General features: G+C 39.9%; 1 protein-coding gene across 3 annotated transcripts in view; it reads left to right on the forward strand.

The window, feature by feature from the left end:
- LOC104955767 (ephrin type-B receptor 1-like) overlaps window positions 1–7,318 on the forward strand; it is a 105,903-nt gene extending 98,585 nt beyond the window's left edge. The window contains exons 6-7 of one of the 3 annotated variants that reach the window (XM_010783158.1): window positions 6,860–6,984; window positions 7,273–7,309. In XM_010783158.1, coding sequence (XP_010781460.1) covers window positions 6,860–6,984; window positions 7,273–7,275 — 128 coding nt within the window. In that variant the 3' untranslated portion in view covers window positions 7,276–7,309. Of the gene's footprint in view, window positions 1–6,859; window positions 6,985–7,272 lie in introns of all 3 variants that reach the window. The other 2 variants (XM_010783159.1, XM_010783156.1) reach the window with 2 other exon arrangements.
- Window positions 7,319–12,379: the final 5,061 nt, after the last annotated feature.

The raw sequence follows: 12,379 nt of genomic DNA on the forward strand, positions 1-12,379 counted from the left end.
CTGCTGGAGAAGCACAGACGCCTATCTGCAATCAGTCTTTCCCAGGAATCCCAGAATGAGAAACAAGGTGAAAGGAGAGAGAGAGAGGGGGAGATGTTAAACAAGCATGCTGATTTCCGGGGAGAACTTATAATACTAAAATTGTTATTACAAATCATATTTACGTACTATTAAAAGACAAGCTTAATTTGTTATTCCTTATACTTTACAACAGTTGTAGTGTTGAGGAAAATGTGTTTAAGGTCCAAAGAAAAGTAATCATGGTTAATACATTACTAGATCAAATCCTTTTTTGAGATCAGAACAGCACATTTGATATGCCTTCCCCTCACCATACCATATGAATTATGGTGACTGCACACTTCAGTAACAATATTGAAAACAGAAGCTCGGGGTCTGTGCCAGATTTGTAAAATGATGCTCCAATGCATCTGTATTCCAAAGTAGATTAATCGTACAAAGGTAAAGCATGCTTTTTATTCTTTCATCCCTTTCTATCAAACTCTCTCTCAACTTTTCTCTCTCCCCCTCTCTCTCCCCTTTCCTCTCAATTTCTCTCTGTCTCAGCCAGACACTGGGAGGCTTTGACTTTGATTAATGGTGAGCCAAGCTCTGCATTAAAAGCCAGGGGCAGCAAGTTGGGCCAGATAAAAGTGGAGCACAGGAGCAAGGGGTGGGAGGGATGGAGGGAGGAAAGAAGAGTGCAGGACACAGTCACCAATCACTGTCGGCATCATCGTCCCACGGTGACAGTGGGGGACGCTGTTGGAGGGGACAGCGGTGCTTCATTGGGCTGAACCTCAACCTCATACAGGCACAACACATTGTCTCTGACAGGCTCTTCACACATAGGCTACTAGGACACAGACACACATACATGCACATACACATACACACTCTTTATCCCTTTCTCTTGCTTGTCTTCTCCAAAACACGTTCACTGTCTGTCCAGTGGGACATGGCAGTGAGAAAAGTTTATTTTTCTTAGGGGAATGCAGTGAGATTTTTTGTTGGAGAATTGTAAGTTCTATAACAAGATATTTAGAGCTAACAATAGCCTCCTGGGATCCAGCCCATTGAAAATGACTGTAGTGGACATTTTGTTAACATGCATCTCCTTTTACTCGTTTGAGCTACTCTATCAATCCCTGATGTACTGTACAGAGGACATCCTGGTCTTTCCAGTGATATGTCATTGGTTGAAATTGCATGCTGGGAAGTTCCTCTTTCTTTTCATCCAAAATGGCTGGCATACCAAAAACAACATGTTATAGAAGCAGGAGGAGAAGTCAAATATTGTTGAATAATTGTAATTGTTACCATGAAAATCATACATGTTCTTGTTTATTAACATGTGAGGAACTAGAATTAGTTCTGAAAGCAATTAAATAATTCAAGTTTTCAAATAACAAGCCCTTTTATAAATGTCCATTCTAGTGGACGTTAGGACCATCTTCATGGACTTAATGACCCAGGAGACGGAACTGAAGCAGACATTTTCTGTACCAGATAGTTAAGGGAGATTCAGATTTAGAGATGAGGATGATGAGAGAGATGAGGATTTCACACCTGGGATAGAAGAGGGTCAAGAAGAAGGGGAGGAAAGATGCAGGAGGCTCCATGAGCGCACAGATACAGACAGAGAGACAGATAGGGACGAGCTGGAAAGACATGGCCCTCTGTGGGCCAAGAGTAGCACGTATGTCTTATTGTTGTTTTTATTTTAAGTGGAGCCATGAAAAATGAGAATTGCCTCAGGAATGCCAGCTTTGTTTCTATGAGCATGGTCAAATGGAGACCACATCCATAAAACTAGTCAAGATGACCCTAAAGCCCGGGCCGACTGGAGTCAATGAGGTATTTTTCCCACTACATTGACTCCAAAGTCTTTGAAGATCTGGAAAGATTCACCAAAAACCAAACTAGTTTTTTAGTGACCAAATAAACAGCAATGTTCAGATCAATTACTTATTCATGTTTTAAATAAAGGTGAATGTATTATTGTATTAATATCACTCTATAACCACAATACGTTACATAGTCTATCTGTTAATTTTGGCTGTCTTTTCAAACTAATATGGTCCCGACGTCCTCTACAGTGGACATACTGTAACATTTAAAAATAAAATAAGTCTAAATTGCAAGATGTTTTTTTAACCCTAAATAGGTAGGAAATCACAAAAAAAAGGAAATTGGGAGACACTTTTTTTCCTCGGGTCCCAGGAGGATAGCTTGTCTTGTAAAAAATCCAATAACATTTCCATTGTTTTAAAGTTAATTAACTTTGACATTGTTTTAATGTCAGCTAGGGCTACTTTTGTATCAACCGATCACAAGTAACTCACATATCATTGCTGTCACCAACAAAGAAACTTTGCTAGCAATCAGAAGGATAAATGAACAAGTTGATCAAATACCACATGAAAATTATAATCAACTAAGTTGTCAGTTAAAAAATGTTTCTTGAGTGAGGAGTAAGAGCTGCTCTGGCACAGGGAGAAGATGTCCAAATCCCACCTACGAAGCTCTGATTGGCTCGGTTGTTTCTTCAAATGGGGTTAAAAGCCTATAATAAGCACAACAGCATATTTATTTGATTTGCTGAGAAGATTGGAGATCCGGGTGGTTAATCAGAGGTCTTAACCCAGGCTATATACACCAGCACACAGTCATACACTAGACACTTAGCACTTCAAAACATGCAGAAACAATTATTCACGGTAACAATTGATGTTTTTCTGTCTGTCCGCCTGAATGCATGAATTGAGTTGGGATCAGGAGTCGGGGCTGGGGCTGTGGAAATACCTCTCTTCTCAACCACTTTTTCCACTGCAGGAATGTTATGTGTAGAGTGCCCCTCCCCTGGGTCTGTCAGGAACAGTGTGTGCCTGTAGCCGGTAATTGATAATGCGGCCCAGGCAGCCCTAGCCCTGGTCAGTGGAGCGTGAACCAGCCTGAGAGGCAAAGAGGCTGAAGTGCACCGAGGTGAAGCTTAGCCCTCACACTCTCTGTCGAGGGTAAGAGAGAGAGGGAGAGAGGAAATGAGGGAGGGAGGGAGGGAGGGAAAGCAGGACGTGAGAGCCAAGGGAGGCACACGTAACAGAATCCATTCACACTGACAGGATAAACAGTGCCCATTCATTATTTAGTTACATTTGAGTTAACTCTCTGACACTCAAATCAAGAAATACGTAATCTGATTAAAACCTTAGAACACTACAAAACAGCAGCAGGCGACTATGTGGAATAAAAGAGGTCAGGGGCTTTATTCCTTACAGAACTCCGTAACCCATGAGTATTTATGCATGTGAAGTAAAAAGAGAAAGAAATTACCAAAACGAGTCTGATGAAAAGGGTCATTTAGTTGAGAGAGGGTGCTATTTAATGCCTTTTGAGTAGAGGAGTTATTCAGACAAATGGAGAGTGGAGACCAGGTGGAGCGATGACTAGGCCTCAGCAGCGAGCAGGCCGAGAGCCAAGAGGCTGATAGGCACAACATGTTGAGCATGGACTTGTGTGGGGCTGTATTTATGCCTGCAGACATGGGTGGAGACTCGTTACTGCATTCTATACAAACAGCAAAGCTTTGAACTCATTATGAGCAGACGGCGCAGAATCGGTTTTTAATCAGACGTACTTGTATGTTTACAAATTGGTTTGATGAGCACGTTTGGTTGGATTCATCTTTGGACTTTGAAACTGAATTATGCTTTATTTTAGCACCTTGGAGTAGTTTGTGATCATACAGTAAATTCTGGAGCATCTTTACATGGCAGTAAAGAGATTGATTTGTACATATGAGCTAAGCAATTTGTAATTTGCGACACTATTATAAACTTGATACATTTCTCTATCATGTCTTTTTTTGATTTATTTATTAATACTGATTCTACTAAAAGCCTCTGAAAACAGCAAGCAGAAACTCACATCTAGATTAAGAAGAACGTCTTGGTTTAACACTCAAAAACTCAGCAACTGTAATCTCCTTTAGACTGTGTTTAGTGATTGGATCAGTTTGTATTGATACAGCACTGGTGGCTACCAAAGCAAACAGCTGTGCAAACGGCATCTCATTGTGATCCAAATGTTGCTTTGCCCTGATTGGTGCAGTACGGTATAAGGAGTCACATTTTCCAACAGAGCCCTGAATACTTAAACCCAATAGGAAGAGCAAAGATAAAAACAATCTCTGAAGTGCAATAACCAAAACACAGGAAATTGTGCTTTTTTCAAGATTCTCCAGCGGCAAGAGTGGTTTGTTTGGAATAAACTGTAGAAAAAACATGGCACCTACAGTAGCTAACCAGGGTAGACAAAATACCTCCAAAACCTTTAACTTGATGTGCAGGTAACCAAAATATCTCTTGGAAGTGTATATTGATTTAACTTTGCAGATTTTTAGAAACTTGCTCACCTACTGTCCAAGTCAGCACTGTTTGAGATATTTTGGAACTAGTCAGTTTGCCCAAGATTAGACATTTTAACATTACAAATTGATGCAAACAAATTCGATATCAGCTGCAAGGAAGAAAAAAGTACAGATATTAAACTATGCAACGGTCAGCCTCAGTGACAAGATATTAAAAAATGTGTACATTGCAAGGCATTGTGTCAAAAAGACAAAGGGGGGTGGACGATGCAATGACATGTGACTCCTGTTCTGATGGCAAATTAGGATTGATTTCAATTCAGGTTAATTTATTTTATTTTATACTTGTAAAGTCCATTAAAAAATAAAGGAAAAAAAAGGGTGTTGTACTTAAAACTAAGACCTTTATAATGCCTGTAGTAAAAAAAAAGGCAGTTGTACTGACATTTTAAGATTTGAAGCGACACACAGAAACAGCAGTATCCTGTTATTATGGATTATTTCTTCCTAATGTCCAGTAACACAATCTTTGAGCAGCATGTAAGGAGCGATGAAGGGATGATGGAGGAATGGCAATGCATGGGACAGACCACGTTGCAATGAGCAGGAAATTGCCATGTCCCTGGGTAACAGCCCATGTGGGGGCATTCAGGTGAACTAGGGGTGAAGGATATAGGAGTCTGTGCAGCTGGGCCAAAGCGATCACAATGCTAGAACAATTTGATTCCAAATGGCTGAATAACATGTGGTGCATAAACAGATGTTTGTTACATAGGGAATGTATCTCTGTCAGTTTATTTGTATAGTATATACTATACATGTAGGGTTCTTGTTTTGTTGATAATCAAGTCTGCTTTTTATTTGAATGGATGCAAACCTATTTATTTTACTGCCACTGTGTAGTCATTTTATGGCTTACCATGACATGAGTTGCAATTAAATCTGTAATTTCTACTTAGTGTTGGACTCTATATCTTTAAAAAGACAGTTTTGTATAATTGTTGTTAGGTTACATCTAGATGGGCAAATAAAATAAATATTCTCTGTTCGTGTTAGGTTTTAACATTTCATTTTAACATTCATTCAAGGGGTAATTTCTAACTGAATGACATTGAACATGCTATGATTAATACATGTATCTTTTAATATATATTATAATGTAATGTTAGATTCATGCCTACAAGGTTATTTTACTTACACAATCATGGTAATAAAAAAGCCTAGTGAAGCTTTTATTAGTAACTGCATGAATTATTTTAAAAATACAATTACAGTACATTGGTCAATTGCTTATATGCAGACATTGAAATAACAAAAACAAGTGGCTTATTTGCATAATCAGATTAAGCAGATGTATACTGATTAAAATGTTAAATCTATATTTTAAAAAGCTTAGGAACCTAATAACTGCACCGTCTAGATGCAACACAGAGTGCTCTTATATTCTGCCCAAGTAGCCAAAATAACTCAGCCCAACAGCAGACTAAATCCACCACAATTGGTTGCTGGACTCACGCCAGGCTTGTGGCCGGAGTCCTGCTAACTGCGGCTGACAATCAGTCCATGTCCACACCCTCACCTCTTTGCCAAAAATTGCAGCCTTGTTTTGGCCAGAGCCGGCATATTTTTGGTCCTGCAGTGCCAGAATATGGCTGAATGAAGCTCTAATCAGCCTGACTCAGCTGGCTACCTGGGTGCTGATGAGAGTGAAAGTTGTTTAAACTTGAATTCTGTGCTGAGTACTGATGGCTGTTAATGATTACTTCAAGGTACACACATGGGATGATATGTATTAAAGTTGTCCACTATTTATAAAATGTGGAGATCATGTTCTTACTATAATTAGATGTTATAAAAGTGATGTGAGGTACTGTTTGTCCTAGAGCTAGCTTTGTATACCAATTTATGATTCTAAAGTAAATAATTAAAATGGCTGAAAAAGGCTAGCAATTCTAGAGTTTAATATATTAGATTAAAATGGAAAGATGAGCAGCATGCAAACCATAACTCTCCCCTTGTGGCTAAGGGAATATGTCTATAACTGTTTTGTTTACAAAGTATTTAGGTTGAGAGATATCTGTAATAATCAATATTATTAAAGAAATATATTCCAGGTTTTTATACCGGCTAACAGGGGCGCTGCACCCTCTTACTTTTGGCGTGCGCCCTCATACCAAAATGGTGATTTTCCCCGTAAAACTTTAAAGCGATGCCAGAAAACAATATTTCTGTTCGTCAAAAATGCTACAATTACTGCAAAGATATGAAAATCGTGTGAAATAGACTGTCAGATGGCATAGATACTGTAGCTTTGTTTTTACAAAGCTCGAAACGTTGCGTTGTTGTTACTGTCCGCGGTGCCATCTGGTGTCAGTTCTCGTCATTTATATATCTTATATACAAGATCAGCACCACAGTATTACCCTTATACTATATTTTCCTAGAAAAACCCCTGTATTCATTTTGTATTACTCTTTCTGTGTCCTACAGCTCCCTCAATAGTCCCCATCATGCACCAGATCAGCTCCACCATGAATAGCTTCACACTGTCATGGCCACAACCAGAGCAGCCCAATGGCATCATCCTGGACTATGAGCTGCGGTATTACGAAAAGGTAAGATGTGTGTGTGTGTGTGTGTGTGTGTGTGTGTGTGTGTGTGTGTGTGTGTGTGTGTGTGTGTGTGTGTGTGTGTGTGTGTGGCTCTACATATTTGAATGTACATGGTATGTCAGCTCTTTCTGCTTTTGTCTCCTCTTCTCTACACAAACTTCATGTAAAGTCCCCCAAAGATGTAAGCTCTACCAGATGTCTGTAAGCAGAGTCCCCTGGGTTGATAATATGTTCTTTCACTGTGTTCACTCCATCTCTCCCACTGTTCTTTGGTTTCTGCTGCTGATGAAGTGAATAGGTTGACCTCTGCTCCGGCCCACTCTGCACAGTGCAGCAACCTGTCCTGCTGTGAAAATGCTTTGCGTCTGAGGGGAGTCACATCGACCCGTCTGCTCACACACAATATGTCTGCTTTATTAAGTCGCCAGCCCTACCCCATAGCGCCTATGCTGCTCTAGTATTGACCTGTAGGCTTTTCCCAAGGCCTTGGACATAATGATACCAAGAGATCAGAGACTCTATCTTTTTGTTTGGGCTCTTGTTTGTCCTCCTAAAGCTGATCGATAGTTATAGCAAGGTTGATCGTGCATGCTTTGTCATCTTGAGCTAATACTTTATCCGAGGCTCGGTGCACCTTCACCCATGTTCGGCTCTACATTTGAAAGACAAAAATCAATAGAGTTTTACAAATGTTTTTCTTTTTATGTTAAGTTATTTATTTCACACATACTCGCTTTGGCTAAGCTTTGTGGATCAATATTCACAGCTGCATCTTAGAAGAGTGTTGGTCACATTTAACATTTTCTATCAGAGAGAACAACAATCATGTTTTTCAATTATGTTTGCAGTAGGAAACTCTGTGATCCAATATTAGCTGCAATGCTTGCTGTTTCCCCCTCTGGCATTGCACAGGTCATGAAATTGAATCTGATTGCCATAGCCCTGAGAAACCTTATCTGTCAGCTTAGTGTTGTGTAAATAACACTTATACAGACTCCCATTAACTCGTGAATATCAATGAAACCTAATCCTATTGATGTTTATGTAGCATGTCTTCACACAAATAGATGAGCAAGGCGTAATCACAAATTAGTGAATTAACGAGGACAAGGTGGCTAATTGCACTGGGATGATTCAGGTGACGGAGTTATTGCACTCTTCGCTGTCTTTTTGTTCCTTCATATTCCCCCTGTACTAACATGTACAACCATGCGAATGTGAGTAACACACAGTAGGTGAGTCAGAGTGATTGCTTTGCAGCTCACTAGGCTGTGGAGATGAGATTGCCACATTGGTGGTCCTCCCTTGACACTCTGTATTTTGGATCTGACGAGGCTTTTTATAGGCTCCAAACAGACTTTTCCTCACCCAGCCACTGCTGTCCAAAGTGACACTGCTGATGTGTTTTTGTGCCTGATTGAGCACCAACCCTTAGAAGAAGAAAAAAAGCAGATGGTGGCAAATCAAATGCCATGTGTGTAATTTCCATAGCAGTTAAGATGTATTATACAAATGCATGATGAATTCTCTGCATAAATCTTCAGTGTCACACCAGTTGGCTTGGGTTATTTACATGCATGTTTGGCCTGCTTGTTGAATATGGAGAAGCAGGGAATTCAATTGCATTCCACCGAGGTCAGTCCTGCCAACTCTCCATTGATTCTCTGAATGCTTGAGAGGTCCTGACAATCTGGAAGTTTCACGCAGCCGTAAAGTGATGATGTGGCCTTCTGGTCATAAAAGGCAATAGTGGAGGAATGTCTATCATGTCTTACACACATCCCCAGTGCCATGGGTCATTTATAGGCTGGATAATGCAGTCATAAAAATAATCGTTTTTATATAAAAACGGCCCTGCTATACCTTCTCTTTTATGCATTTCACCGATGCATGCATTAATCTGAGAGTAGTTGCACTGTTCATGGTTCAGGAGTTGATTGTCTCAGCGTGCCTGGCACAGTCAGCCAGTCCTTAGCACAGCAGAGAGCCGTCTTTCTGTAGACTTCATCTCAAAGGAAGCCCTCTATGCCCATTTACAAGAGTGACTTCTTCAGCAGCACGGCATTGTGACTACCTCAGGGTAATTCTAAAAGAACATTCAGCTTATTTTTCTTTTTACAACCTTTTCTTAATGTCGGAAATGTATCCATCAAGATAATAACATATTTCTCTCAACAGACTTTTTTAGACGCAAGAACCAATTTGAACATACTTAATTTTAAGTAGTTTCAGTAAGTAAGTAAGTAGGTAATTTGTAAGTATTAAATAAGTAATAAAATGTGGAGTTGTCATGAGAAAAAAAGTCCATAGATGGTTTTGAAATGTGAACTGTGCCTACATGGTTGTGTTACCTTGACTGCTTGGCACCCAGACAATAGAGACATACGTTTTACGAGATTGTACCCTAGGCAGCCGTTCATCGAAATACTTTTTCAACTGCTACAACACCCCTGAGGTTTCTCCCATGCTCCCCTTTAAACTGTGGGTTTTCTCTGGAAGTGTTTCCTTGTACGATGTGAGGGTCTGAGGACAGAGAGTCTGAGGACAGAGGGTCTGAGGACAGAGGGTCTAAGGACAGAGGGTCTAAGGACAGAGGGTGTCGTATTGTCATACTGATATTCTGTACAAACTGTGAAGTCCACTGAGACAAATGTAACATGTGTGATATTGGGCTGTATAAATAAACATTGATTGATTGGTTGATTGATTGATTGATTGATTGATTGAAGTCAAATCCATATAGAATGAGCTATTTCTCCCCAAAGATAATCACTCAAATATGATATAAAATAGAGAAAAAGCACGCAATCTCCCTATTCTGAAGACTAAAACCAGCATTTTCTGCCATTTCTGCATCAAAAACTAGTTCAATTATTAATAAATTATCACAATAGCTGCTGATTAGTCAAGTAGTCGTTGCTACTCCACATAGAAACGCAGATTTGCAGACTCGAAATAGGGATGCACGGAGTGGAACACCATTTCTGAACTCTGGATATTCGCAGTGGATGTTTCCTGATCCAATCCTAAATGTTAAAACCTCACTGCTTGCTTTTTCCTTTTTAACATAAGTGAACATGAGGTTTGGAAATTGCAAAAGCGGACCACCCTGCCTGAATGAATGTACTTGAACATTTCCTAATGATGTTTGTTTAATAAATGCAGAATCAGTTTAGTGAGTGGATCTCAAATCCAGATATAAACACGTGTAAATTCCAGGTAAATGTTAAAAAGTCATTTCACATTTTCCCACAAAACCTGCCAAGTTATTTTTACCTCGGCTAGGAAAACCCATTACTTTCCAGAATACTTTTCAGCGCGCTCTGGAAAAAAGGCCTAAAATAGCTTATTTCTCTTAGTGATGTCACATCTGTGTAAACTTAGCTTCCTTTAGCTACAATATGCTAATACAGTATTCCTAGTACCAGACCAAATAAGGCTGTATGAGGAATAATAGTAACTAAGTATTACATCTACTAAAGTACTGTACGTGCATTTTCTCACTTTAATTCCAGCGTTTCTTTGACGTTTCTCAGAGAAAAAACTCAAAACTAGCTTTTAACTTCAGCCTCTCAGGTCTAAAAACATTTCTTTTTAACATGGCTTTTTAAATTTAAATGTTCGAACTGTTAAACACGGTTTTCTTTCTTTTAATTGTTTTGTGTGTTTTTGTATTTCTTCTCACTTTGACCATCGTAAAAACGTATTGTGTTTTATCTGTCTGATCCTGTAAAGCACTTTGAATTGCATCACTGTATGAAAATTGTGCAATACAAATAAATTGCCTATGACGTGTTTCGTTCCCCTCTGACCCAATCAGAGAGCTCTGGAGGAACATCTGGACTGAGGTGGACGTCATGTTTGACGATCCCAATATAGCAGCGAGAGTAAAGTGAGGAACAACGGCACACTCCCTCGTTCAGGGAAGCTAAATACGGCTGAGTGATAAGTAAATGTTACACCCACAGAATCTCAGGCCGCAGCGCAAACAGTGGAAACATGGAAAGAGAAAGAGAGTGTGGTATTCGAGGACGGTATTATATGATGTTAAAGCGCCAAACCAGCAATTAATGAGTAAAGTATAATCAGAGACAAGAAGCTTATCTAATGGGGAGGCGTGCTGTGAGCGTGCCTCATTACCACATTTCTCGGTAGCATTAGGTTTACAGCTAAGAGTGGGTTGTTTAGCTGCGATAAGATCAGGTGAGTGTGGGACAGACAGGTGAGTCTTCCTTCCTGCATGCGTGGTTTAACACATTTTACAGGAAGAACAAAATAGTGAAACAAACACCTGCTCATGTAAACAATACAACTGCTTTCCCCCACAGGACATAACCACACAATGCTCCAGAGGGAATCGACCTGAAGGAACTTAAACAGGGACGCTTTAGTTAAAATATAAGCTGTCAGTGGCGCTGGATGACTAACTGCTAGACGGTCTGTCCTCTGCCTACAGGAAGGAACTGAGTCATCGTCTCTGCTCTGAATACGGAGCAGGGCTAACCGCGTTATTCCACACAAGAAAATTAATGGGTTTGTGATTGAATCAGTCAGAGATGGACACGAGGGAACGGAAATTTTGTGCATGGCCGCTTAGTAACCAGACGGAAAAATAATCAAAATGCAGCTCTTGAAGTGTAAAACAAGAAAAGCGTGAAGTGTTTATTCATATTTTTTGGTATAAATTGCACTTTTCTTGACAGCTGAGCTAGAATTTATGATTTTCAATGGATATTTAGTCAAGAAAATGTAAAAAAAAAAATTGCCCAGGGTGACATCTTTTACTCCTTTTTGTGTCTGTGACAAGCCTAAAATTAATTTGTTTACTCACTTTTACTTATTTAGTTGTTTGTAATTGATGTTCCATTGATTAGGGGATTTATGTTTACACTTTAGCACTACTTAAGAGAAGAAAACACTCAAATGCAATCCTAAAAATAATCATATTTAGGGCGATTTGACATCTTGGGGTCAAGGAAATCTTCATATTTTTCTCATTATCGTTGCATCTTATTCTCTCTTGTGAGTTTATTCAGAGCTTTCTCCACAGGCTCCAGACTACCCTGAAGTCTGGAAGTCAAGGATACAAAACAAACAACACAGGCCTGTGTGTGTGTGTGTGTGCGTGTGTGTGTGTGTGTGTGTGTGAGGCCTGTGCTGTGAACTACGGATAATAGCAGAAGGGGGACAGTGGGTAGGAGTGTGAGAATTGCGTGGTGGCGTTCAGAGCCGGCAGTAACGTCGGGCTATAATTACATTTATTACATCACCGAGGCCTGGTGCGAGACCACTGCTAGAACGAACACACACACACACACACACACACACACACACACACACACTTACAGCCACACACACTCTTACAGCCACACACACACACACTTACAGCCACACACAC

The sequence above is a fragment of the Notothenia coriiceps genome, unplaced genomic scaffold (genome assembly GCF_000735185.1).
Source record: "Notothenia coriiceps isolate Sejong01 unplaced genomic scaffold, NC01 NC01_scaffold00024821, whole genome shotgun sequence".
NCBI lineage: Eukaryota > Metazoa > Chordata > Actinopteri > Perciformes > Nototheniidae > Notothenia > Notothenia coriiceps.